Raw genomic sequence first — 27,799 nt, forward strand, 5'->3', positions numbered from 1 at the left:
ACCCAAATGACAAAAACACAAAACAAAAAAAATCACATGCAACATTTTTGTGGTCATTCAGATCCAATAAACTGATGATTGCATTCTGCGTTTGGAACCTGGTTCTAGAAGTAAAAAACCCACACACACACTAATGCACGCTATCTTGTATCAAAACACCTAACATGAGACGCTACATGTTATATTTTTATCACAGCAAAACAAGAGTGTGTAAAAATAACGTTTCCTTTGTTTTCATGTTGATTTAGAAAACTAGAACATTTCAAAGGTATATAGATATATATATGGATATATATATATATATAGGTAGAACATAGCCAAATATATACAGACTGGACAATGTGCAACTCAGTGTACACATTCTAGCTGTTTAGTTAGAGATCTTTAATGTCCTCTCAGTTGTATGCTAATTAGTAGCTGTCTTTTTTTTTTTAAATCATGTTTTCATGCACTTTCAGAAGTTTTATTTTTTCTAGATCTGCAATTATTCCCGTTCACCAAGCCCTCTTTATATCACTGTCCTGGGGAGGGGAAGGCAACCCATATAAGTGTTCTAAAGAGGTATTTTTACAAGGATAACTCTACCAGAGATTAATGTTATTGGAAGCCAACGTACAGTAGCCTAAGATTAGAATGTTATAAAGAGAGGCATCTAGAGAAAGGTTGGAGTATGTAAGGAGGAAAAAAATCTGCAGCTTCCTTTCAACATGCTTGTCTGCTCTGCGGAATTCATATCAGCATAATTGATCAGTCTAACATTTCAACATTCAGATCAGACTGCCACAATGTTTTTTTCCCATCAAATAGAGACAAATAAAATGCTGACTGTTACTTAAGCCTGTCCTTTATACAAAGCATTGTCAGGTCAAAAGCTTACTGTGTGTAAGAGGAATTACTTCTCAACAGAAACTGATAGTTATTCAAGTTCAACTTACTGTGGATTTGTCTTGGCATTTGTCATCTTACATTATTTGTCCAAGAAAATGTGTTTGCCAGTTACAATATTTCCTTAGACTTAGTGGTGGACTTTAACTTCTTAATAAATGTTAGTATGTCAGATTGTGTCCTTGATGCTATTTTACTTGTATGAACCATGGTAAAACACTGAAATCTTAATATTCTTCTGGCAAAAGTGTCAATAGAAGAGAAAGAGAAACATAGCACACAGTATATGTCAAAAACATATTTCTCTTTAGCGTTCTCATTAAAAGTAAAGATGTTTACAGTGTATGCCAAGAGCTTCAGTTTCTACCGAACGGTTAGAGGTTCTAATCTTACAGAAATTGTGTTATAATGGCCTGAGCCTTGTTGCTAGGAAACACTAGATTCCAATTTTTTATTCCTGCTCTAACTCCTGTGGCTGAATAGTGACTGGATACTGTACAGGTTTATTTGTTCTATGGCTGCAGTTAATGGTCTGTTGCATTTTGCTCTGGTTTTCAGACCAGAAGCATGCATTTTCTACAACAGCATCATAACAACATGTTGTAAATAGTAAAAGTGAATATATTATGTGTTGATATTTGAAAGAGAGGAAAGAAGTACTTTGACTATTTCATTTTTAAAAAATAAAATTGCAAACTAATCGTCGGTGTGACATTTTCTTTGCTTACACCAAGTACTCTCAAGCCATTCTAATTATTTCATGCACGAAAACTTTTTTTTAACTTTTCAGTAAAGAGCCATTTAATAGAAAAGGGGGAGGGGGTTCAAAAGTATTTGTGGATGAAAGTAAGTGGTAAATTTTGGTATTGAAATGTAATTGTATTTCTGACCCACAGAGGTGCACTGACAATTAAAACCTGGTTGTGAAACCACACCCTACAGTTCTTGGACACATGCACCAATTCATCAGTGAGAGAGCAAAATGCTTATTAATGGCACTCCAAGAACTGAACCGGCAGGGGGAAGACTGGCCCAGTTTAGGTATTCACTGATCAAAATATAGCAGCTCTTATTTCCTGGACTCCTCAACCAAGAGCAGTTGAGTATGGTGGGGGGAAAAACTATGTTAGATGTGGTAACAAGTGACGGGGAAGGGACCGGATGTGTCATCACAGAGATAGGTGGGTAAAGAGAGATTTCCTGAAGCAATGGAGTGATTAAGAAAAGGCGAACGGAGGGAATGGTAAAGTGTCTGCCTCTGGGCAGGTGCAGTGCAGCCTAACACTGAGGACTAATTTTACAAAGAAACAGAGGCAGACAGGGTGATGCTTACCACACCTAACTTTGAGGCACCTAGAAAAGCAATGGGAGCCACAGAGTTCAGTGCCTATGCTCAGAGGCAACAAATGTAGGGGGCCTTGCGGGGAGCATATGCCCCCAATTGCCAGCCAGGCATGCACCAGCACTGGCCAGGGTGGGGGATTTGCAGGGTGGAGCCATCACAGTCCCAAGAGCTCAGCAGAAATGGCTCAGTCCCAGGGCTCTCGATGGAGGGGCTGTCCAGGTGGCCAGCACACTGGGGCCAGGCAGGGCCATTGGATCAGGGCTTTTGCTGGCACCACATGAATCAGCAGAGCCACACCCACCTTCTCTGAAACAGTCGCAAGTGCTGGGCTCTGCACCAGCTTCAGCAGCCATGAAGTCCATCCAGGGGTGGCTCAACCAGGGGGGAACGCCCCCAACAGAAGGAGCTGTTGCCTCAGACACAAAGCCTGGGGAAGGCGCAGCCCCATGCTCCCAGAGCCTGATGGGGTAGCAGAGGGGCAAGCCCATGGCTTTCAGGGGTGGCGGGGCTGCTGCAGTTCCTGCGGGTTCGGGGTGGAAAAGGGCTGGAAAGCACTTTCCCCATTCCACGGCTAGCTGAGGGGGCAGAGATGCTCCCCGTGCCTGTGCAGGGTTCCAGGCAGCTGGCATATACATGGCACAGCACCTCCTAGGCAGTGCCACGTGCAGGAGGGTCTTGGGCTTTCCCAGGGCACCAGCACAGGCAGAGGCAGGAACATGCTGGCCAGGTTGCAGGTATGTTGAGTGCTCCCGCCAGGGGCTGGAGTGGGAAGCACCCCTGCCGGGGGTTTATGGTGGAGCAGCAGGGCTGGGGAGAGGAAAGTGAAGGGGAAAAGTGGGGAGGGGACAGCTGGGGAGCATGCAAAGGGCTGATGGGGGGGAACCTGACTACCCCACGTCACCTCTGCTGCCCCCCCACCTTTAAATTGTTTCCCCCCAAATTAACAGTTACGCAGCGTCTCTGCTTCCCCTCACTATGTGACAGACTCATCAGAATGGGTTTCACAGAAGCCAGCATAGCTGGCATCTGGCCTAATGGAAGTGGCCAAGCTGACTGGCTGTGCTAAGCCCCATCCTGCTCACCACGTGCCATTCTCAGCTGTAACTTCCCTTTTGGAGTTAGGGGCCAATCCTCTTTTACCAAGAGACCTTGATTGGGGAGGTGGGAGAGATGCCCTCATAATTGTGGTTAGGGGGCCCCACCTGGGAGCCCAGGGCTACTGGGGGAGAAGCGGGGGGGATCGTCCATCACTGAGGTATGTGCCCTGGCCCCTGAGCTATAGGCTACCCTGATGTGGGTGCGCTCTCAAGCCCACTTTGTGCTACTTTGGGGGGAAGGCGTGTGCCTGGGTGAATGCTAGAACCACTAGGTTATCGCGTGATGAACATGCACGCTCTCTGGCCTACTTACTTTTAGTCACAGAGGGATCAGTTCAACAAGCGGGGATAGCAAGAACTCCCTCCTCTTCCCCCCTCCGCCCCGGCCAGAGGCACCTGCAGGTCAGGGACTGTGGGGGGCGGGGAGAGGGGGCAGCTCCATGAGGTTTGTGTGACATCCAGTGGGAGTGAAGGGAGCCTGGTTCTTGGTTTTACATGCCTGCAGTTAGGTACCTAAATCCTTTACTGACTGTAGCCCTAGCTGTCAAGACACACTGCATGGCCTGAAGTAGGTGATGCTCAGATGCCTCCACTGAACCTGCCTACAGGGAGGGGGCATAACCTGACTAAGGAGCGTGCTGAGGGCACCAAGACAGTTGGTATGCTTAATAGTCACGGGGAGATGCAACAAAAGACGGTGTTGAGCGAGCTGGGCCTGAGGAAGGACCGGTCAGTGAGACAGCAAAGGGATGGTGGGTGTATTGCTAGAAAACAAAGAAAGTAGTGGTGAGGGACAGGTACAAGGCTCTGGGGTTAGACACGTCACAAAATGCAGAACGCAAGAGCTGCGACAGTAAATACAGTTATTTGACAAATTAATTGTCATAGGGTGTAAAATACGGCCCTGTTGTTCCATATAGAACCTGAAGGCTCCGTCCCTATTTCCAGCTAATGCTACTGAGGCAGGCAATGACAACAGCACCAAGAAGTAATCTCTTAATAGTTCACAGCAGCACTTGAACTAACGCCTGCAGCTTGACCAAAGCATGCCGCTTCTCTCCTAGTTTATGCAGCTTTTAAAAGAACTAGACAATTCTAGCATCAGCCATCGGCAGACTCGTTTTCAGTCCATTGCACATCACAGAAGCATGTCTCACACTGCTCTTATGACACAGGGTTTGCTCAGGTCCACATGCTACCATCGAAGTCATCAGCTGTTTTGCATAGACAGCAGTAGCTGGCTGGGGCCCTTGGCCAATGTATCTCCCTAATTTAGCACCAAGCTTGAAGCTGCTAGGGATTGTTGCTAAGATTATGTTTTCAAGTAAGTTGCCCCTGCATTTGACTGTCCTGACCCATGAGAGACCAGCTGAAAATACTATGTTGCATTGAGGGACTGTGGCTAAAATTACATCACATTGTCGCTTTTGTAACAGGGCAGCAGCTCAGTGGGCATGTTGCTGAGGCAAGAATTTGACATTTTACTCTGGCTTCTATATTGGCACAAGCTGTTACATGTTGGGCACTGCAGGCAGCTTTGGAGCCGAAAAGGAAAGAAAGAGCTAATGAGGAAGAGTGCTGAAAGCCAAAAAAACAGCAGCCAGCAGTAAAATCTTTAAGGCACAGACACAGACTGAAAGGATCAATCAACAGAAATAACAAAAATACAATTTCATCCATTGATGTTCTTGTTTAATGGGCACCTCATCTGCTGTGTGCCTGATGTCTTTGATGAATTATGTAACAATGAAAGAACAACTTTAAATATTTTATTGAAAAGTATATCAGTCCAGATCTGCCACACTATAAAACAATTAAGTCAGAAAAACTTTTCAGCCAAGCATTGATATAATGAGTAGCTACAGAACAACACACACACAAGCATTCTATAAAATATTACATTAAAAGTAGGACTTTGAGGGTGGCTCAACTTAAATGAGAGTTGGGAATAATTTAGAGACAAACTAAACAAGTACTGTAAATGTTAATGGATTTGTGACACCTGCTCTATGTCTGGAGGTTTAGGTGGTACATTTAGTCACTTTTATAAGGAAAATTTTGTGCTTTAAAATAAATATTTTCTTTTATTTTAGGCTGTTATGGAACAACTTATCAAATGGTAATGTGATAGGAATGAAGTTTCTTTATGCCAATGAGGGCTCTTCTGATGCTGCTTATCTGATGTCTATGTCCACTCCCTAGAATCTGTTTTGTCTTGAGTGAAAACAAAGGCATTTAGCCGTGTATGTAAATGAAGCTTTCAACAAGCTGGCAACTGTGGCTCCTTGGTCTAATTATCAGCCATGCCCATACAAGTGTGGTGTATAACAGCCCCCTCACAGAATGGAATTCATTCCAGTGCAAGGCCCACCCACCACGTCAGCCCTGCGCCATGACATTGGCAAAGCCCTGCTGTGTATACAAAGCAGTGGGTCCCCACTGGCTGCATATGGCAGGGTATGGCAGAGAGGCTGAATCCACAATTGTCGGAGCTGGTGATCAGGCACCAGTGCACTGGAGACAGAGAGACTGCAGCCAATTTCCCCCAGCCCGTAGATAAAGGCAACGGTGGCACATATACTTAACGACAGCATCTTCCCCAGTGTCCACACAGCATGGCCAAGTGAAGCTTGATTACTCAGTCATTTTAGGGCAATCAGGAAGTTCATGCATGTGAGAGTACATCATACAGTGGTGTATAAACCATGGCAGAGCTAACTGGACAGGACCAGTGTATCAGCCAGTGTATCAGCAGAGGGCAGTGCTGGTGGCCAAAAAGTCCTGCATAGCATGACTGCAACCATCTATTGCATGTAGACTAAAAGGACGGACAGAAAGAAGGGAACAAATTATGGTGGGGGAAGGGAGGTGCAGGACCTTCCATCCCCCAGTCACTTCAGTCCTCCCCAGGGCCTAAACTGTGACTGCAGTAAGAAGTTCAAACTCTCTTAAGCACTATACTTAGGCTCAGCTAGCACATCAGAAGTTTGCCACGGCCCAAAGGGCGGCAGCGTGCCAGGTGGACTGGATAGGCCCCCCCACCTTCACTTGCAGCCCAATGTTTTCTCACAACGTTGTTTTTGTCCAAGCGAGTCGCTGAAAACCCTAATCATTCAGCAGCTAGTGAAAAAGCCCTAGTTAGCCAGTGCTGCCATCTCTGGGGATTTTTATCAAAAGTCTCACAATGTGCATTACCCCAGCTTTTATTTAAGAAAAAGTAAGTTTCTAGCTCTCAAAGTTGTGGATTAAAAATCATGACCCCCTAAAGGCTCAAGCATGAGAAGGCAAAAAGAGACCCAAATATACTATTATTTTAAAAAACGCTGATGATTTTTAAGTCAGTCTCACAATGTTTTGGGGGGGAAGGACATAGAGTCACGGTTTTTTGGCCACTTGGCATTGGCAATGCTGCAAAACAAAAATGATTATTGTTTTCTGAAATGCCCAGTATGATAAAAGTTTAAATCTATTCAAAATAGTTTCCCATTCTTTGTTAATTATAGATGGGCAGTGCCCTCCTTATAGTTAAGACTGAGATGAGCTTGCTATTTAACAGACATTTTTTCGAATTGTTCTAAAATCCACATGCACACTCAGATTGTCTTGAAAATTTCTGTGTGACATCAGAGGCTGGAGTAAGGGTAGTTGCTTAGATTTGGAGTCACAATAATGGAGGACAGTTTGGCATCTAGATGCCACCGTCACAGGCACCCAGAAATAAAAGGAAGAGCAGTACAAATCCTATGGAAAGGATAATTTTTTGGACAAAGTTAGCCACCTTTCTCCAGCTCACAGAATATCTGTAAACAATTTCCTCAAATTCATTTGTTGCTCAAAAAGATTCAACACATTTTTTTAAACTTTGGCTGGCTCACAGACTGAATTTGCTACATTGCTGGTCAGTTCTAATTGTTCAGATTGGGCAGATAGTACATGTTATTTTCCCTGATTGGACAAGCATGCCAGCACACCCAGAAAGAAGTGGATGATGCATATGAAACCAACCTAAAATTCGACTCCTGGGAATACACAGGCCTGCACCTTTGAAATTTGCTTCTGGTGTGAAACTCATCCTTGAGCAGAGAGCCAGCACAAGGCATCTGCAATATAAAAGCCACTATTCTGTGGCCACACATGGGTCTTAAGTGATACTTAGGACTTGTGCTGGGCTGAATTTCAATTAGAAATCAAACACTAAAGTAACTTCATGTAAAAAGACTAACTAATATTCAAATAGAAAACTCTCAACCCAAACCAACAGAAAATGAAAGTATTAAGTCATCCAATTGCTCATTATTTTTCTCCCATATCTTTGTAAAAAAAAAAAAAAAACAGATTCATGCCAATCTCTTAAACGGCAGACTAGAAGTTGCATTAAACATACATTTCTGAAAATATTACAAGAAAACTCACAGAGTTGTAATGTCTATAATCTACAGCATATTGTGCTGGAGTGTCTACAAAAAAAGACGTATAAAAGCCTATTTAAATTACTTCAAACTCTGGGACGTGTCTTCATGAAGGATGCAAATAAAAGTCACGTTCATCTTTTTTTCCTACAAAAAAACAACAACAAACATATTAAAAAGATGAACTCCGCAAGAAGGCGAAAGCTCATAGTCTTTGTATTTACTAGGAGGCATGGGGGTTAACTACATCTTGTCTATCATTGATGTAAAAGAAATATATTCACATAGAACGCTGCAGTTGGATATAAATTCCCTAGCTAGCACCGCAAGGCATCCATCCAGACCCCACAATCTAGACTAGGTGCTAGGAAGATACCAATTTTTCAGACTTTAGGAGGTGCATGCATGCTGTTGTAGTGAATGCCACGGGTTAATAGAAGCAAACAAGCCAGAATTCTCTCTGCCCAAAGGCCTGGGGTGTTCAGGATGGAGGGAAGCTGGAGCATACCAGGAGGAGTGGTAGATACGCTGGAGGGCAGGGATAGGATACAGAGGGACCTAGACAAATTGGAGGATTAGGCCAAAAGAAATCTGATGAGGTTCAATAAGGATAAGTGCAGGGTCCTGCACTTAGGATGGAAGAACCCAATGCACAGCTACAGACTAGGGACCGAATGGCTAGGCAGCAGTTCTGCGGAGAAGGACCTAGGGGTGACAGTGGACGAGAAGCTGGATATGAGTCCGCAGTGTGCCCTTGTTGCCAAGAAGGCCAATGGCATTTTGGGATGTAGAAGTAGGGGCATAGCGAGCAGATCGAGGGACGTGATCGTCCCCCTCTATTCGACATTGGTGAGGCCTCATCTGGAGTACTGTGTCCAGTTTTGGGTCCCACACTACAAGAAGGATGTGGATAAATTGGAGAGAGTCCAGCGAAGGGCAACAAAAATGATTAGGGGTCTGGAACACATAAGTTACGAGGAGAGGCTGAGGGAACCGGGATTGTTTAGTCTGCGGAAGAGAAGAATGAGGGGGGATTTGATAGCTGCTCTCAACTGCCTGAGAGGTGGTTCCAGAGAGGATGGTTCTAGACTATTCTCAGTGGTAGAAGAGGACAGGACAAGGAGTAATGGTCTCAAGTTGCAGTGGCGGAGGTTTAGGTTGGATATTAGGAAAAACTTTTTCACTAGGAGGGTGGTGAAACACTGGAATGCGTTACCTAGGGAGGTGGTGGAATCTCCTTCCTTAGAAGTTTTTAAGGTCAGGCTTGACAAAGCCCTGGCTGGGATGATTTAATTGGGGATTGGTCCTGCTTTGAGCAGGGGGTTGGACTAGATGACCTCCTGAGGTCCCTTCCAACCCTGATATTCTATGATTCTATGATTCATACCAGCCCAGCCATTGTGCAGCTGTTGCTTTAGCTCCTCACAATCTTTTAAGGGAAGCAGGTCAATAGAGCCTCACCCTTGCCCCACCCTTTTCTGCTATCATGGATGTAGCTCTGGAGTGCACATGTGGTGCAGACGACCTGTCCCTTGCTGCTTAGTAGCACTGAACTAGTGCTACACAGCCCTTTATACCATGCATGCCTTTGGATTGGGGACGGTCAGAGACTGGATCTTGCCCCTTAGCACATTTGATGGCAATCTCCACAGGCCCGTGCCATTCTGATCCCAAGTGCTCCTCTCAGTACCTTGTGGGTGCTTGGCTTTCGCAGCATTCACTACTGGATGCTGCAGAGGAGTTATAATGCCTTGTTCTGGCTTCTGGAATGCTGTAATTAGGTTGTGTACTTTCCGGAACAGTCGTCTGTGGACCCCAGGTGCAGTCTGCAAAGTGAGAGATCAACAAATTACCCAAACAACAGGCTACAGAGGAACACCACTACCCAGGAGGTGTTATATAACAGCATTGTTTCCACAAATGTAAAAACATCAGCAAGAAGAGAAGTCCGTTCTCAGAGCCAACTTAGATTTGTTGGAGCTGTCCTCTCTCCTCTCCCTTTCCCAGGAGCATAGCCAGCCATTTGAAAGGTATGATTTGGTACTAGCTAAGCTTGTTCTCTGCACTGCATGCCCACTGGCTCTACCTACTGCCACAATCTCACAGGGCAGCCATGCAGATCAGCTGCATCCCTAACGTACCTCCAGTAATTTCGGGGGGGGTACAACAGGGAGGGCATTGACCCATTATATTCACTAAAATGGCCACTGCAGTTAGACAGAGCTATCTGTTAATAACCATCCTGAAGAATAAAGCCTTGGCAGTCAATACAGATGAGATCCTGTGGTGCTTACTGGGCAAATCTCCCACTGATGTCAATTAAAATTTTGCTGAAATAAAAACTGCAGGAACAGACTAAGAAATGTTGATTTTTAAAAAATCCTAGGAGTATTAGAGTGATTCCTGATACATCTGTGAGATCTTCTATTGTACAGGAAGAGTGAAAGGAAATAGCTAGATACGATGACACTAGACAAGGACAGCAAGTAAGCATAGCCCTCAGTCTAGCAAGGTCGTTGTGATCTTGGTTTCACACTGTGAAAGTGACGGGACTTCAGCACCATCAAGCTCTCTTCTGGTGGTTCCTGGAATTGGCAATGAGGTGGTAGAGGAAGGGCAAGAGTCTGAGAGGGCCTGTTCTTCACTCAAGATAAGTACACAACTGCCATTGAAGTATTGCTACAGTCAGGACAATGACTCTAAAAAGACACCATGCGGGGAATTCCATATTTATCCTCTGTCAAGGACTTCCTTTGCTCACTTTACAAAGCAAAAGGCCACGAAGAAAATTGACCTCCAGCTGTAATACGAGCTCCAGCTGGGGTCAGGAAAAACAAGCTCCCCTTTCGTGCCTTCAGCAGCAATAACAATTACACAGACAATTCTCCAGTGCTACTGGTAGAAGTTTCATCACACTGAGAGCTCACTTCAGCCCTCCAATCTGCCACCTCTGAGTCCTGCTAGTGATCCTATTTTAGTCTCCGGCTCATTAATCTCATTTCCCAGGCTCTTAAAAGCATCACCATGGGCAGTCAGCATACCATGATGTTCATTAAGTTATTGATAGAGAATGCCTATGCTATGGTTCCAGCTCACTGGTAATGTGCTCCAGAGGAGGACCTAGCACCCATGATGATGTTCCTCTGACTGTAAATATTAACATGGATCCAGGCCGCTTATAAAAGTTTTCTGGAGTGTTTGGTTCCTTTTTGCGCATCTGTTAACTAGTCACATCTCTCATTTCTTTGTATCAAGGGGCTCTGCAAACTGTTACCTGGTTTTATTCAAATCACTTTGTCTATCCTTCTCAATTAATCTTTGCAGATGCCCATCACAGCATATCTCTATCTTCAAGGGCTTTTACTAGACATCTAAAGCAACTTTTAAATGATTCGTCACATCCCTTTTGCAACTCTGGCTGGGCCTGAACACTCTCCTCACCCAGCCTTTTGGGGGAAAGCAGTTGTGGTACTCGCCACTTATACTCCCACGGAGGTGGGGTGGAAGGACAGGGCAGCACAGGAAGGCACTCTCAGCATCAGCAAGAGTAAACCTGATCCTACAAACCTCCAGTGGGCGAAATCCTTGCTCCACTGAACATAATGGAAGGTTTGCTACTGACTTTGTGGGGGCCCGGATTTGAGGGTCAGTACTTTGAAATGGTCTCTTGTGAGGCTTTGCTCTTGGTTCTTTCAAACCTCAGCAAGACAGAAGAGAACGGAGGCAGCTGGGTGGGGGCCAAATGCTGTAGTGAGTAAGGCAAATTCAATGAGGGCAGAGTTTAGCCTGCCATATCTACTCAGCACCCATTTCCCTAATGATTTGAGGGAGCACCCAGGATCTCCAGTTGCCAGAGGGGAGGATCCAACACCATGAGTGTTCCTCCTCATTGCTGCTGCTGGAGGAGCATGCTGTCTGGTGCCGCCTTGATAGCTCCCTTTCTACTACCACAGGGAGAGATGAAGCTAGCTAGGGAATTGCTTCACCCCATTCCCCAATGAAGGCTTTGCTTTGCCGGTGCTCCAGCCTGATCCTGCCAAAAATGTACTGGTACTGCCCATCCTACCGCATGGCACCACCCTGTCCCTCAGCAAGTTCTGCTCTTTCACCCATGAGTTCCAACAGCTCATGAAAGTACCAGTTTCCTTTCAGGAAAAGGAACAGAATGAGGTAAAGTTTGCCTTGGCCTAGAGCCCATACACCCTCTTCCCCTGAGGCCAGTGGATTTGTACATGCGGTAAGCCAGGCCAGCATCTGGTTTATTGAATTAACTCTTACCACCTCAGATTTGGGGCTTAGCAAGTCTCCCTGTTTTGGAACAAATAACTGTTTGAGCTCACGAAAGCTTATGCTCTAATAAATTGGTTAGTCTCTAAGGTGCCACAAGTACTCCTTTTCTTTTTGCTCATGGTCTGTATTTCAGATCCAATACTAGGGCCTTCCCCTATGCCCCACCACAGGCAAAACGCCCACTGAAGCCAATGCAAGCATGTACAGTCAAGTCCCTGTATTTAAACACAGGTGGAGCACGGGGCTTGTTTTAGCTCTTTGCACAGTGATGAGAAAGTAATTTTTTTTTTTTAAATCAGGAATGGGTGTGAAGCACATTCAGCTCCAGGGTTTGGTCCTAACTGACATCAGAATCTGGTCCAGGTGTTTCCAGTGCAGAACAACAATTCTGCTCTAATTTTGCCAGCAGAATTAACCCTGTTAAATTATATTTTAACGTTTGTAAATCAGTGTTCATTTATGTGCAAACTGAAAGCTAATTATGAATTAATATGCTGACTACATCCAAAGAACAGGAAGTTCTGAAAATAAATAAGGATTAGTATTCACATGAACCTAAATTATGCCTTGAACTTAAATCACTGTTGTTATTGCACCTACTGCTACACCAGTCCTTGTACTATTGATAAATACAATCTGTCAAGAAATTAAGTTTAAAACATTGTAAATCATAAGGAATTGCTTTGAATATTTTGGTATTAATGGCATGTTTGGCAGAAGAGAAATTAATATTGACTGTGCCTGTCAAAATATGAAAACACAATATTTCTGCCATTTAAAATGCTGCAAAATAGTGCACTGGTGCCTTCTGTAACAGCTGAACTGTAACAGAATGAATTTGTGCATTCAAAATTGTCAGACTTGGCACCAGTGATGGGCTCACTTGAGACCGATTAAATTACATGAGAATCAGATATTGCAGAAAGGTGAATAATCCGGATGTATTTCCTGAAATCAATACCTATGCTCAGTTGTGGGAACTTTTAGAAGAGAAGGAGCAATACATACCTCGGCACTCCAGGAACCTGTATCTGTCTTGGACACTCTGTAGGTATAAACATAACCCTTATATCTGTGAAAGAATCAACATGTATTTATTAGTCATGTCTATCGTCCGGTTTAGTATACAGTTGCTCTGTAATGCTGGAATTAGCTCATTTGATAAGCTCCTTTCCTTAGCAATAAATTAGTCGATGTAGCCTATATTTAGAAATGAAAAATTTGGACCCAGCTCAGCAAGCTATGTTTGAATCCCAAGAATTGCACTGAATTAGGACTTGGAGGAGGGGGGCGTTGTTTGATCCATCTCTGTCTGTCTGCGAGATCTACAGTTTCTCCATATTAAAAACCATGAAACCTGCGTAAATGTTTTAACTTTCCATCAGTGACCTTTTGCACGCTTATTTATGTATCGGACACACTTCGTGTGGAATTAGAACAGAATACGTATCGTTACTAGATGACGATTCTGCTAAGTGATTTTTTTTTTTAAACTGCAAATGTTCCCAGGTGCTATGCCATGGATGTATTTTATTTAGAAATCTAAAACCACAATATCAAGGCAATTTAGAGTTTGTCTAGCTAATGCATTCCTAACCCTCAAAGGTCTGCCTTTGCACTTCCATCCTGGACTGTTCCAAGGTCATTGTCTCCTGGAAACACTGATCACTTTATGAGATCATGAAATCTTCCATCTATTTTAGACACAGTTTCCATTCAGGGACCTCTGAAAATAGACATCAACTGATGTCTGGAGTCAATCATGCTAGAAGGAGCCCAGTACTTTACATGATCTTGTATATATAAGCCAAGGTTCAAAGATGTGACTTAAAAGCAGAGTGACAGATGTCAGTGACATGCTACATGTGTAAACTACTTGCTGTGCAAAGTTAAAGTAAATGGTAACAGATCAGACCGGTGGTGTTTTACACCCATTGTGCAAAGTTGGAACTGACTATACAAGATGCAGGGCAATGGAGAATCAGGCCCAAGGCATTCAGAAAATGAAATAAATTTACACTAATCTGGCATTTCCACCAAGACATTATGCATTATTAACTATTCCAGCATTAGCCATTTTTCAGAACGCAGGTACATATTACATCTCTTTCCAATTATACACGATATCACAGTAGTCATTACCGAATAATAGAAGTCATAAATGACACAGCTACATGAACACATTTGCTTATGCGCCATGTCATGTGTCACTGCAACTCAAGCCCTGATTTCTGAAAATCCATTTTGATCCCCTCAGAAATGTTTCTAGTTATTGGAAGTAATTTACCAAACTAGGAAGTCATTAATACCTGTTTTGATTTGCCCACATTAATACCCCTTGGACTGTAACGTTGCACAGCTGTGAATGCATACGCACGGCGCAAAGCAGTGGCAAATCAGGTTCATTGGGCCAGATCATTTGCTGGTGCAGACTGGTGAAGCTACGCTGACGTCAGTGCCTTTGAAGATGAGGCTCTGGCCCATTGTGTCTATGCTGAATTGCATGTTGAACCGCACCTTTCTCTAGATCGTCCCAGAAAACAACTCTTATTCAAGGTCTTTGTCTCAGCTAAATGAATTATAGCACTTTTGATACCTGTTTTCTTAACGATTATGATCTTATCGTAAAACTTTCTGTTAAACAGCAGGAACTTCATTACCACTTTAAAGCACGTTCTACCTTCAGTTTGCCCACAACCTGATTTTGATGCGCTGAGTTCCCCCTCACCGTTGCATGGCAGCAGCCCCCAGATGTTTTAAACAAAGGTTCACGATTTAACCTGTCTCACATTAATGTTTAGGGTCAGGCAGACAGGCTGCTTGTTTTTAAAGTTGTGAGTGTGTAGCACAGCTCCCATCCACTCTCTACTTTCCCCGCCCACGCACCTAGGTACCCTATGCCAGTAAAACCAGATATAAGGTACACGTAGGCAGTCTTTTAGCACACTGAATGAGGTGTTTCCCCAGTAGCTGTCAGCTCAGTTTTCTCTCGCTAAATCAGCTCAGGCTGGAACTACTCTTAGTTTGACAGGCTCAGGCATATCCTTTCTCTTACACAATGTATCCTTGTAGGCAAATGAGCTACATGCCATCAGATCAAAACCTGCACTCTTGTCTCAGGACTAGGGCAAGTCCCTGATACAGAAAAACTCCTGGCGGGAGGACACAGGTGAGGGAGAGAGCCAGCTCTTGGGGTTCTCTCATGGAGCTTCCTCCCAATTTTTCCCTTTGGGGTGGTGTTTGACCCCATGTCCCATGGAAGAGTCAGGAGAAGGGCACTCCACACGGGGTTCCTATGCACTGGCCTTGCTCTGGGGACCTCTGCAACTCTGCCTTAGCTCCCTGACGGGACAGCACCAACAGAACTGAGCAGTCAGGGATGCCTCAGCCAGCAGGTGGCTCCCCTGTGCAAAAAGCATTTTCTGCAGGGTTGGTGCGGAAGACCCTGTGAACCCTCCTAGTCATCCAACCCTCCAGGCCCTCAGCCTGCCCCGCTCCTGTCTCTAAAATGGCACAAGTGAAAAGCCCAGGTCTGAACATCCCTGAAGTTTAGGCGATGTGAAATCTGGATCCACATTGCAACACTCTCAACAAAGTGATGACTGGAGCATTGACTGTTGTACTCAGTGGGCCTGATTCATCCCTGCAATTCCCCAGTTTTACGCTGGTGAAACTCCATGGAATGAAGTATGGAGCAGCACCATGGTAAACCAAGGTCACTTGCCCAGCTTCTTGATCAGAGACAAAAGACATTATAACTCCTAATTGCTCATGAGATGGCTTAGAAAATAATTCTGGCTAAAAGTACCGTGCTGGATATTGCTTGTAGAAAAGGAGATAGCTAGTTAACATCCCATCTCACATTGGATAGAGCGATAGATATAAAATCTGTCGAACAAAAGGTCGCTTTGATTCCTGCTGAAAGCAGTTTCTACTTTGATACCATAACTAGGAAAACTCTGTCAAGGGGAAAGCGTAGAAAAGTTTCTACTACAGAAACTATACTTTGCTTTATATGATGTGTTTTTTCCTTTAGAGTATGCCCCCCAAAGAGCTGCAAATGCCTTTCGTGCAGATGATACACTGAGACAGCATCTGCCTACCTAGCCTCCCCCTCCTCCCTGTTCAGCTGTGTTCAAATGTGTTACAGCCACATTTACTTTAACAGGTGAATAATTGCAATCTTCTCCACTGTTGAAATAGCTGGAGGATATTAGCCATTTGCTGCAATTTATAATTTAACCATGACATTTTAACAGCATGGTATGTTTTGAAATAATTGCGAAATGTTTTGTACCTTGGTTGGGAAATTTTATTCAACTAAAGTTTATTCATTTTTAGGCCCAAAACTCAACTGAAAAGAGCAAACTCAGCAATAAATGACATTAAATGCTGTCTCCTTAAATATAGCTCTGTCCAGAATTATTTGAGTTTGCAGTATCAGTTCCTATGAACTGGCAGGCTATTTAGACATTAACACGTCACCTTGGAATCCATAACCGATGAGTTAGGCCAAGCTGGCAGTGCTGCATGTAGCTAAGCTTGCCCTCCCTTCCTACAGTATATCCCTGTTTTCAGTTACTTATGACTTCGCCAGATTTTAACCATTCAAACTGATGTTCCATGTTGGGTATCTGCCTCAAGCTAAATTTTTTGGGGACGTTTTGCCAAAAAAAGGTTCAGCTGCTCCTGAGAATGCAATCAGGGAAAAATACATTGTTTGGTCCAGGTTAAAAAAAAAAATCTTATAACCATTTTGTTAGGTGGCTCGAGTGCCTCCATCCATTGAATTTGATGGGAGGATTAGCTTTGTTTCAAGAATGTGCCTTTTGCTGACCCCAGGGGAAACCACCTACCTTTGGCCAGGTTATAAGCCTTTGAAAAATTGCAGTTCACACGTGCTCAGTCGAGACTTGTTTGTTTGGCTGCTAAATTCTCACAATTCTATATACACTGAGTATGCTCTATCTTGGGGATACAGGGCTGAGCAGGCTTTTCACTGCATTTGCTGCAAGCAGCTGCTGTGGTCCATGTGATGCTGGACACCGAAACTAAGAAGTGGGAGACTGTCTCTCCTGTAACCTCTGTGCTGCCCATTAGGACCCTGGCAGCAGGGAAGAGGATGTTGTCTGATTGTAATGAGGAGGGAACAAGAGCCAGATGGGGAAGATGGTGGAGGAGTAGACAGACAAGGAGCCTGTGGGAGGGGAGCCTAAGACTGGGAGAGGGTGGGGGTAGCTTGGACCTGGGAGTTGACAGGGGTTGGGGGAAAACCAGGCGTAGGAGCAGCTGAAGGTGTAGGGAGGGAAGATAGATTGGTTAGCCAAGGAAACTGAGGTCAGAGGAAACAGGGGTAGGGGAAGACTGGGACTGGGATGAGGTGACAGGGAAAAGAGACATGACTGGGATAGGAACAGAAAGGGTCAGACTTGTGGGGAAACTAGGCAGAAGGAGTTGTGACCTCTAGGTCATACTCCCTCCAGAACAGACTGGAACCCAAGATTTCTCTGGTCTTGGCAAATAACAACCTACTACGGCTACCAGCTACTCCATTCGCTCAGGTGCCAGAAGTCTGTGTGGTGGATCTAAGGATTTCCTCCTGCTGATGACTCGTGTGAGTGTCCGTATAGTGATGGATTTTTTTTTTCAGTTTGCTTTTTTAAGAACCTAAACAATTTCACACACAAAAAAACCTGTGCGAAACGAACATTAAAATTGCAAAGTCAAGCACTCAAAAGTTAGGCAATGCCAGAATTAAGGCTGTTTGTGCGATTTTAATTCGGCCCCTCTGTGCATATTATGATTAAGGCTATGCTTTTGGCACAGAGGTCATGATGTTCACAATCACTGAGAATTTTAATAAAATCTGCAGCTATCGCAGCAGTGGCTCCTGTGGGCCCAGCTCCTCACTCAAGGCATTGCAACCTGGCCCACATGGTTGCAATGCCGCTTAGGTTTGGAGATGGAGGGGACAGATGCGCTGAACGCACTCAGCTGCAAATGAAGTCAATGGAAGCTGTGCTATAAACATATAAAGTCCTATATAATGCTAAATACCCTAAAAAATCTGAGCTGAGGTATCTCAAATTGGGCACCAAAAGCTAGTGGATACTTTTGGTCTTAATGTTTTTGTGTCTCAAATCCCCATTTACAAAAAAGGGATAATATCATCCTCTCATTTCATGTGTGTGTGCTGAAGATGAATTAATGCATGCGTGTGATGGACTCAGATAATATAATGATGAGTGCCATCGAAAAGCCCATGTTCAAATTAATAAGTCTGTCTTCAGAGCAGAGTTTGAATAGCATGCAATAAATAAGGCTTGGAGGCCACACCCTGAACCATGAAAAGAAAAGAAAATATTGAAGAGCTGCTGATTCAATGAGCATTGCCTGCCCTGTGCAATGAATTAGGCAGGGATACTGTGTAAAAATATGTGAGCATGTAATTAAAGACTGTGTCATAATGCATATGCACAAGGTTGTATGGTCAAACTTATGAGTTCTTGATGTTGCATCCTTAGCATGGTTTAAGGATGTAATAAGATGTATGTCTGTAAGTAGGTTGACTGGGAGTAATTTACTCATGGAGAGGCCAGAATGAGGTGTAAGTTAAATTAGGGGGGGAAGGCCTAAGTTAGCTTACAGTTCCTTCCTGGAAGTTGCTTTTGCTGGTTGACCATTCTCTTTTCTGGCCCCTTGACTTATACGTTACACCAGTTTAGACTCTCTAACCCAGTCTTACCGACATGTAATTTAAACCACCTTGCACATAACCTCTAACTTGATTATGTACCTTCAACTCAGTAACATATAGCATTGCCAGACGTCCGGTTTTCGACTAGAATGCCCAGTCAAAAAGGGACCCTGGTGGCTCCGGTCTGCACTGCCAACTGGGCCAATAAAAGTCCCGTTGTCAGCACAATGGGGAGCCGGGGCTACGGCAGGGTCCCTGCCTGACCTAGGTCCGCGAGGCTCCAGGAAGGGGCCACCAGGTCCTTGCAGCCCCGAGGCACATGGGTGGCCAGGGGCTCCGTGCACTGCCCCCACCCCCAGTGCCAGCTCCATAGCTCCCATTGGCCGGGAACTGTGACCAATGGGAGCTGCGGGGACAGCACCTGCAGGCACGGGGGCAGCGCGCGGAGCTTCCTGCAGGGACCTGGCAGACACTTCCTGGAAGTCGCAATTAACTCAAAAATATTAATCATGCTTAAAAAAATTAATTGTGATTCATTTCACTATTAAAATATAGAGTACCATGCTGATCACGCTTATTTAAAAAAATGCATTAATTAAAATTGTGACTGAACTCCTTGGAGGAGAATTGTACGTCTCCTGCTCCATTTTACCTGCATTCTGCCATATATTTCATGTTATAGCAGTCTCGGATGATGACCCCGCACTGTACACTGTGTATTCTGTGGTGTAACTGAAATCAATATATTTGAAAATGTAGAAAACATCCACAAATATTTAAATAAATGGAATTCTATTATTGTTTAAAGTGCAATTAATCGTGATTAATTTTTTTAATCGCTTGACTGCCCTAGATCAACTGAACTGTATGCTCTCCTTTTCTGGTCTGTAACCAGCTTAGGTCTGAGCATGTCACATCTTGGCAAAAAAAATTGGAGATCCTCTGACTTTACAGTTTTCTCTACAGGCTCTTGAGCCCCTCACAACATCTGAAGGCAGCATCCCTGTGACCATTGGCTTGTCATTCCTTTTTCTGAGTCCAGAGCATGCATCCTAAACCTATCTGGCCCAGCCTCTGCCCAAACCAATACCTTGAATATGAACTTCTTCAAATTTGGGAAATACAGTCAGATACAAATCCATGGATTTGGTTTAGAGTCAGATTGAAAAATTAAAAGGGACTCAACTTTCTGATTCTGAGCAGCAAAATCTCACAAACGAGCATTTCTTTTGAGATTTTATCCCAAGAAGGCAGAAATCTCACAACAATGGATGATTCAGTGGATTTATTTTAGTGTCGGCCAGACTTATGAGAATTGTGATGGACCCATCTTTACATTTCTAGGTGTCTGTTGTTCTGCTTGATGCACCTGCATTTTTAATGTTCTGTTCAGATGTAGCCTGTTACAGAGGAGAGATTACCCATGTTGTCTCAAGTACTCTTCACTTTTGTTGTTTCTCATTGAAGAAAATAGAAAATTCTTACTTACTAATCCCAAACCCTACCAGTGATTCTGCCTCAATCGTGAACCTCCAAAGTCTAGACTAGACCTAATCTGGATTTTAACTTCACTTTCTCAGCTACTCTCTCTTCTGCTGACTTGTATTGCATGGTGATTGTTAGAGTTGCGCAGGAACTGGAATTTCCATTTCCCATGAAATTCTGCGATTCTGAAATTTGTTTTTGTTACAAAGGAGAAAAAGTGTCTAATTTTTCTGCAAAATAAAATTTTTGAAAAAAATTCACTTTGGGTCAATTGAAATATTTTGTTTCAATGAAATTATTGTTTTTTTATTTTAAATATTAAAATAAAATACATTTCTCAATGCAAATGTGTTTCGCAATTAAAAATTTAAACATTCCATACCAAAAGTGAGAGAATGGAACGTTTGGACACTATCAAACTGTTTCATTTCAATGTTTTTAGTGAAATTTCATTACGATCAACAGATTCCCAAGAAAAATTTCAGTGAAAGAACATTTTCTAAAAGAAGTGCTATCGGAAAATTTTCTACCAGCTCTCATAATTATCCAGGACTCAGAAAGCCTGTGTCTTATTGGAATGGTCACAAAAATATTTCAATTATATAAAATCCATCAAAAAATTATTCTTGACGATGATCTTCATTCCAATGAGTTGGGAAGGTTGAAATATTCACTTCAGTAGAATTTACCAATGTACTGTGAAGAATTTTCTTACACAAGAAAATGGTGAATGCTATTTACAATGCTAACCTTGAATGGAAGAAGTTTCATTGCCAAGAAATTTTTGTTCTGTGACATTTTAAAATATGATGATTATTATGTGCCTTGCTATAATAAATGCAATTACTATGCAATTTCCATCAAGAATATTAAATGGAAAATAAAAGAAATGCAACGTTAAGGCTGATTCATGATCCTGAATTCACCCTCACCATGCGTAGCTGATGTGCTTACCGTACTGGAAAGTTTTGGCACAGTGACTGGACTTAAATACGCCAAGAAACTAAGATACTATGGTTATGATGATGGAACAAATAGAGAAAATTAAAGCTGATTAGAAGGGAGTCAGTCTTGTCACCATTATCAGTGCTCCAAGAGCTCCAAACAGTTTTATACTCTAGCTGCTAATTATTCCCTAAAGGTTTAATGCAGTATGGTACATGAATGGTTGACTTCAAAAAAATCATTTGAAAGCACAGCATAAAAGTGATGTCATATTTAGCTTAAGCTGCCATTCTAATCAATATTTAGAGGACTGAAATAACTACTCACATTCATTTGAGACATTCTCCTACAAATTTTGAGCCCCCAAATCTAAATACGGTAGGAGTATACTTAGCATTGGCTTTACCAATTTGCACATGCAGCTACTTGTCTTTGTACAGGCATACACGTATCTGTAAGGGTGAAGGGACCATCTGCACCCACAGGTATAGTCACAAATTTTGCAGGCCCGGTTTAAAAATAAGCCCATTCTTGTGTCCTGCATTCCCCATTGTCTTCATTAGGAGCAATGTGTGCAGACAGTCTCTGTGTGTTAAAAATGTCAAACAGGATACTTAGACAGGAATCCAAGATGTCTGTGAACAGAACGTGTTGCTCGCAAAGAAAGATCTTCATAAGAAAAAAATCAAGATCTAATGATAAAATCTTGTAGCGTTGTCTGCAGTATCCAACTGGTTTACCCAATGGAACTGTTTCTTTAAAAAATTCATTCATAAACATCCTAATTTTGAAGACCAGCAAGAAACATTTCAGTTTTCAACATGATCAAAAGATCATTAATTGAAATCTTTGCGCTCCTGGGCTAACGTATATGAAACATGCAGCCGTACACCTACTCTTGCAGTAATCAACGTTATTTGCTTAATAATGTTATTAAAGAAGTCATAGTGTAGGCAGGCCCAGGAGGAGCACCTCATTTTAAAATGTTGCAGAAGATTGCAGGGAGCATCGGTATTTACAAGAGCTATGGGAGACCCCAATGCAAACCAAAACCTACCTTACTGCTGTATGAACAGTTTCCCTTCATCATTGTGGTCTTAAAATATCAATGAAAGAATGTGTGTCTTTGTGATTTGCCACAGCCAGACAAAAACAGCTCTCTCTTTGAAGGCTTGTGGGCTCTCGTCAGCATACAGTGACTTAGGGCACTTCAGTCCGGGCTTGAACTGAAGGGGAACTGGAAGAAAGCAGCTCTCTATCAAAACAGAGGACTAGTACTTTTGTGGAACAGAGCAGCGGGAAAGAAAAGCTTCCTTCATAAATGTTTATCAAACAGGGTCCCAATTATCAAAGCCGCTTCAGTTATCTAAGGAATTTTAGCCTGCCACCAATAACCATGGTATCTGATCACCTTCCATGTCAATTCAATGGCAATAGCAAAATCCCTTATGAATTGTGTGGAGTCTGATTTGTCTCCCTTTCCAAGGTCATTACTCTGCTTACGGTCAGGTTTTTATTTTAATTAGGAGGCAGCCGAGACTGACCACAGCCGTTGCTGCCTTTCTTATATTCAAAGTCAGCCAAAATGTTTAGGGAGGAAAAAGGGCATAAGGAACATTTGAAACTTTTTGGAAAGACTCTAAAGCCTTTGGGGTCATGCTGCTGTCATTACACACCCAAAACTGACTTCACATTGGCAGCGGTGTGCACAGGATCGGCCATCCATGTTTATTAGAGTTAGCTACAATATTTTCATCAAAACATTTTTCAGTGACAAATGGGTTTTTGAGGAAATTTTTTGCCTGGATCAAAATTTTCTGTTTTTTCAACATTCCCTCCCCCCAATTTTTCCCCCTCCATACTGTAATTAGTGGAAGTGGGGGGAGAGAGAGAAAGGGAAAGACTGAAAATCTTGAAATCAATTTTGTGGTTTTCATTTAATCAAAAAAAATTTGTCACTACAAAAACTTTTCAGTTCATTTCAAATTTCTCACAGAAAATATATACTTTTTGGGGGGGTTGGCTCCAGTATGCATGATGACATCTCTTCATTTACTTACAGGCTTTGCTTCGCCATTTCAGAAATCATTTCATAGTGACTGAATCTCCAGTAAGCGGTATACATTCTACCTAAATGCTCTCTAGGTATTCCTAGAGTAACCATCATCAGAGTTTCCGAGTGCCGATTAAAAGTTTTTTGTTAAAAACCATTATTATTAATAGTTATTAATTGCATAGTGAAAACACTGTCTTTGTGCTTTATAAGCAGGCATGAAGACACGATCACAGCCCCAAAATTTAATACAGAAATACATTCTATAGTTTACTAATGGTTTGGGAGTGGGTTTTTTTTTTTGTAGTGATGAACCCCAAAGTCTACACACACCTCTTTTTGGTTTTGCCAAGGCTTTATAGCATGTACTGTTGTCATTCTGGTCCTACATGCGCTATCTCCATCTGCTTGCTAGTCTAGGATTTGTTCTTTTTTTGCTATAGCAAGCATCTGCATCCAACCACGCGGTAGTCTCTGGTTCATTGTCTGCTTTCTCTCCCCTTCTGTGCAGAGCAGCTCTGCTATTTTACGGTTTTTGCCTGCTATAGTGGTCTATTGCATACACTTATCTAAATTACCATCACATTGCTAGATCATTCTGTAATTTCTTTGTATCATCCACTCTGAGAGCACTATTTCCGAGTTTATCCTCAGACACTAATTACTGTACAGTCTACTTCTTGCACCACATTCATTATTGAAATACTGTATTAAATCGTTCTGAACCCAGTTCTCATCTCTGTGATTCTGCCACCAGATTTCCATCCATGTCAGATCATAGTTAACTAGACAATATTGTTCTAGCTACTCAGATAGATATCTCCACTAGACGGTATCAAAAGTTTTCCTAAATACTTATATTTTGGATTATAAAAGCTTTATTTATCTATAGTTTACAAGTAACTAATTTTTCATCTCACCCTTTGCTCATGCAGATGTATCCCTAAATGCAAACATGTACTTGTGGTTCGCAAATTTTGTGGACACAGTTAGGAGGCTCCTTTATAGTTTATTGCATTCCCGTTTGTCTTCAGAACCTATGAGCATCATATTAACTGTCTTAATCTGTTCTTTAAAAACCTGACCTTCCTATCATTCACCTAAATAAACTGCCTTGAATACCACCAGAAACTCCGACTGATTATTTGCAGCTCCATGTCTTTGTTATATGTTCAAATATTGAATGTAGGCTAACTAGACTGATTTCCTGGATTCCTGCTTTATTATTCATAAAGCTGGATAATACTGAACATGACTCTCCAATTACCTGCTATCCCTCACCTGTTCTGGATGACCCTACAAATGATAAGTAGCTGTTTCACCATTTCCTCTGATAGCTCTTTAAGAACGCTTGGGCTTTTATTATTTATTAGCTGGCTCCTTTCACTAGAGTCTTATCACCGCTTTTCATATCTACCCCAAATCTGCATTAGATTTTAACTCAATACACTTCTTACTCCCCTAATTTTTTGTTGTCTTGTTAAAGACTGAGGTAAAGTAGATATTAGGTGTGTCATCCCACTTGGAATTCTTTAATCTTTGTTTTCCCTTCTCATTTAGTAGGGCAAAGCAGGACGATTCTTTGTGATCAAGGCACAACAGGAGAGATAAAAAGGGAACTGGGTTGTATCTACAGTTCTGCTACAGCCTTCTTGTGTGGCCTGGGGCACTTCTTATGTGGCTCTAAGCCTCGGTTTGCCCATCTGTAAAATGATAATAATACTCACATCCTTCACAGTTTAAAAGTCAAGGCTAAATCAAGTGTTGCTGAAAAGCACATTCAGACCTTTGGTGGAAAGTGTGGTATAAATATTATTTTAGACATAGTAATACCCTCACTATCTTATCCTTTCTACGTGGACAAAAGCCTCTTCTTAGTTCTTTTAGCTAATAATCATTTGCTTTGTCTAGATAATTTCTGATATTAACATATCTTGTTGCTGCTACCCCTTCTCCCCCTTCAATTCTTTAAAGTAGCTCTCAATACAGACCTGTTGGCCATGCTTTGTTCGTTTAGTGGCATAGCACTTCATTGTGCATGCACAACGCTAATGCTTAGGGTTCTTCAACCTTTCTGTCCTCCTTTGCTAAAAGAGCTCATACTTCTAACATTCAAATACCCCATGAATATTAAGTCCTTTGTCAGCTCATACCCAGTTCAGAAGCAACTCATCAGTGCCTTCTCCCCGAGTTGGTGACCTATGACAGACACCTCGTAGGAATTCCTCCCTTTGCCCCAACTCTGTTATCCTAACTGATCAATTGTCACCATCTATTTGTATGTCATGCACTTTAAAAGTAGTTTATTCAGAAATCAGTAGTAATACTCCCAGTGTGCAGGGCTATATTCAGCTGTAGTAAGGCTGGCAGAATCAGGCCCTGAAATGTTGGCAACCGCTCACTTTCAATATATGAATGAAAAGCATCAATATTCCTCCATATCAACCCCCAGGGGAAAGGAGGCTTTGGGCCATACTGCTATTGGGTGTATTAAAAAGGAAGACAGACAACAGGCAAAACCAAAGGAATTATTCAGCATGTACAAGAAGCACATGCAATTTACGATCCAAACAGCATGGCTTAAGTTGTTATAGCCTCCTTTTTGCTCTCCACCCATCATCACGATCTGTTTGTCTTTGCTCACTGGTTTGTGTCCCATTTTAGAGTAAGTGCCCCATGGCAGGAACCTGTGCTTTCCTATTTCTGGAAAGGGCCAAGAACCCCTTACCCATTCCCATGCCTGAAGTCAGCGTTAAAAGGCTAAGTCCCCACAACGCTTTGGACACAGGAGTATTTGCATGTTCTGCCAGAAGACGACCATTCTAACTGGCAAATGTAATATGAGGCAGAAAACATGCTGTGAACCCAGAAGTTGGAGGTCTACATCCCTGTGGAAAACCACAGGATCACCGAATTGGCTGCCCACTAGAAGGTCTCCATGCTACTGAGCCTTCACCAAATGGAGACCCATAAGACCCACTTGCAGCTGCATTCTAAGTGGCAGCTTGGCTCCCCAAGACTTAGACAAACACCGGGTAAGGGGTGTTGCTGCAGACCCTAGACTCCCGTGGTTCTCTGTACTCACAGCACACACAGACAATACACTCCTGGGACGCTCTCACTGTCTCGCAGTAAATAGCTGCCATCCATCCCTGTAGACAGCAGCAGCTTCTCCCCAGTCTCCCGGCTGATGTTCCCATGATAAACATCCATAGAATCCATTTTTGAAGGTCAACTGAGTGGAGCCCGATAGAACCCAGCTAGCCAGAGGTGCTAGTGATGGTTACACAGCTCACTGCTGTCACTCGTCTGCTATCCAGCTGCTCACTCAATGCTTGATGTAAACAGGATGTGTTCCCACCTTGAGCTTCTCTAAAGACTTTTCATACTGACAGCCAGAGCTGCTATCACCTATAAGGCATACGTGACATTTGACAGCACTCATATGACTCACAGCTTTCTAGATAGATGTTAATAACAGGTACATGAAGCCCACAATCTCCTTAAGAAAAAGCAGTGCTCCCTTCCCCACAACCCAGAATGCACAAGCTCTGGTTAGGCTGAGAGCCACAAGGGTCTGCTAGTATTTTCAGTAAAATTTTTGTCTTTTAAGGGTTTAAAATGTTGGAAAATTGGAAAAAGTAAGGGTCAGACCTGTCCTCAATTGTCTAATCTAGGGCCCCATAGTGCAAGCATAGAGATGTGTTATCAAATGAGCAGAAACCTGAAGTTATGGCAAGGCAATCTAGCAACAAGGGACACTGTATGTTTTGCATGCGGTAGCAAAGACTTTAAGGGTAAAGAAGTTAAAACAAAGTATATGAATCACAAACGGAAGAGATTGAACCTCTAAATACATGTATTTCCATAGGGTTGAGCAGAAATGCTGAGTGATTTGCAAGTCACTGTAAGAACTAAAGCTTATCACCTGACTCTTAAACCCACTCCGAATCTATCAGTCACCAATGCCTCTCGGGCAAGTAACTTCAGTTCTCCATGGCCCCTTTACTCCAGCTCAGCCTCCATAAAGGGATTGCAAAGGTAGGTTAAGTGACCCCATGTGGAATACTCCCAGCATAGAGTGGTTCCCTGGGTGGTATCGTACTAACAGAACGGCTCTACACCCCCTCTCCATGCAGCCCTAGGCATAGGGACATGCCCAGGGGAGGTGTATGTGGAAGGAAATGGGTATGACCAGAGCACTCCACACTCCAGCTCTCTGGGGCCATACAGCAGCCCACTTTTAGCCTATTAGCAAACATGCAGGTAGACCGTTCAAAGCCCTGGGGCCAAGCATATCCCTAGCCCAGCCCAGAAGTCAGGATGTGCTAAGGTGGCTTAAAGCTATTCTGAGCCCTCCCAAAGCTGCACCTTCTGCAAGGAGCAGCTCAGAAGCAGGGCTGCTGTCTCGCTTTGTACAGCTCTTACTGAAAGTGTTGTGAACCTCTTCAAGTGGAGCCCATCTATAATAAATAAGTTAGCTGGGAGCAAGACACTGTTGTGATGGGAGCACTGGAAATGGAGATAGGAATGGTAGGAAAAGGGGCTAACCTGTTTTTCATACTTATTCATTGTGGATAATTCTGGGGGTGC

The 27,799-nt window shown here is 43.0% G+C and overlaps 1 protein-coding gene across 1 annotated transcript; it reads right to left on the minus strand.

The window, feature by feature from the left end:
* Positions 1–7,842: 7,842 nt before the first annotated feature.
* Positions 7,843–26,428, minus strand: SH2D1A (SH2 domain containing 1A; the record flags this gene model as incomplete). The annotated part of the gene is made up of 4 exons (XM_084640156.1): positions 7,843–7,883; positions 9,427–9,562; positions 13,035–13,098; positions 26,292–26,428. The coding sequence occupies 4 exons, from the start codon at positions 26,426–26,428 to the stop codon at positions 7,843–7,845; spliced, it is 378 nt and encodes a 125-aa protein (XP_084496282.1).
* Between the last annotated feature and the right edge of the window lie 1,371 nt (positions 26,429–27,799).

This window comes from Lepidochelys olivacea (genome assembly GCF_965140295.1).
Source record: "Lepidochelys olivacea isolate rLepOli2 genome assembly, chromosome: 9".
Taxonomy (NCBI): domain Eukaryota; kingdom Metazoa; phylum Chordata; order Testudines; family Cheloniidae; genus Lepidochelys; species Lepidochelys olivacea.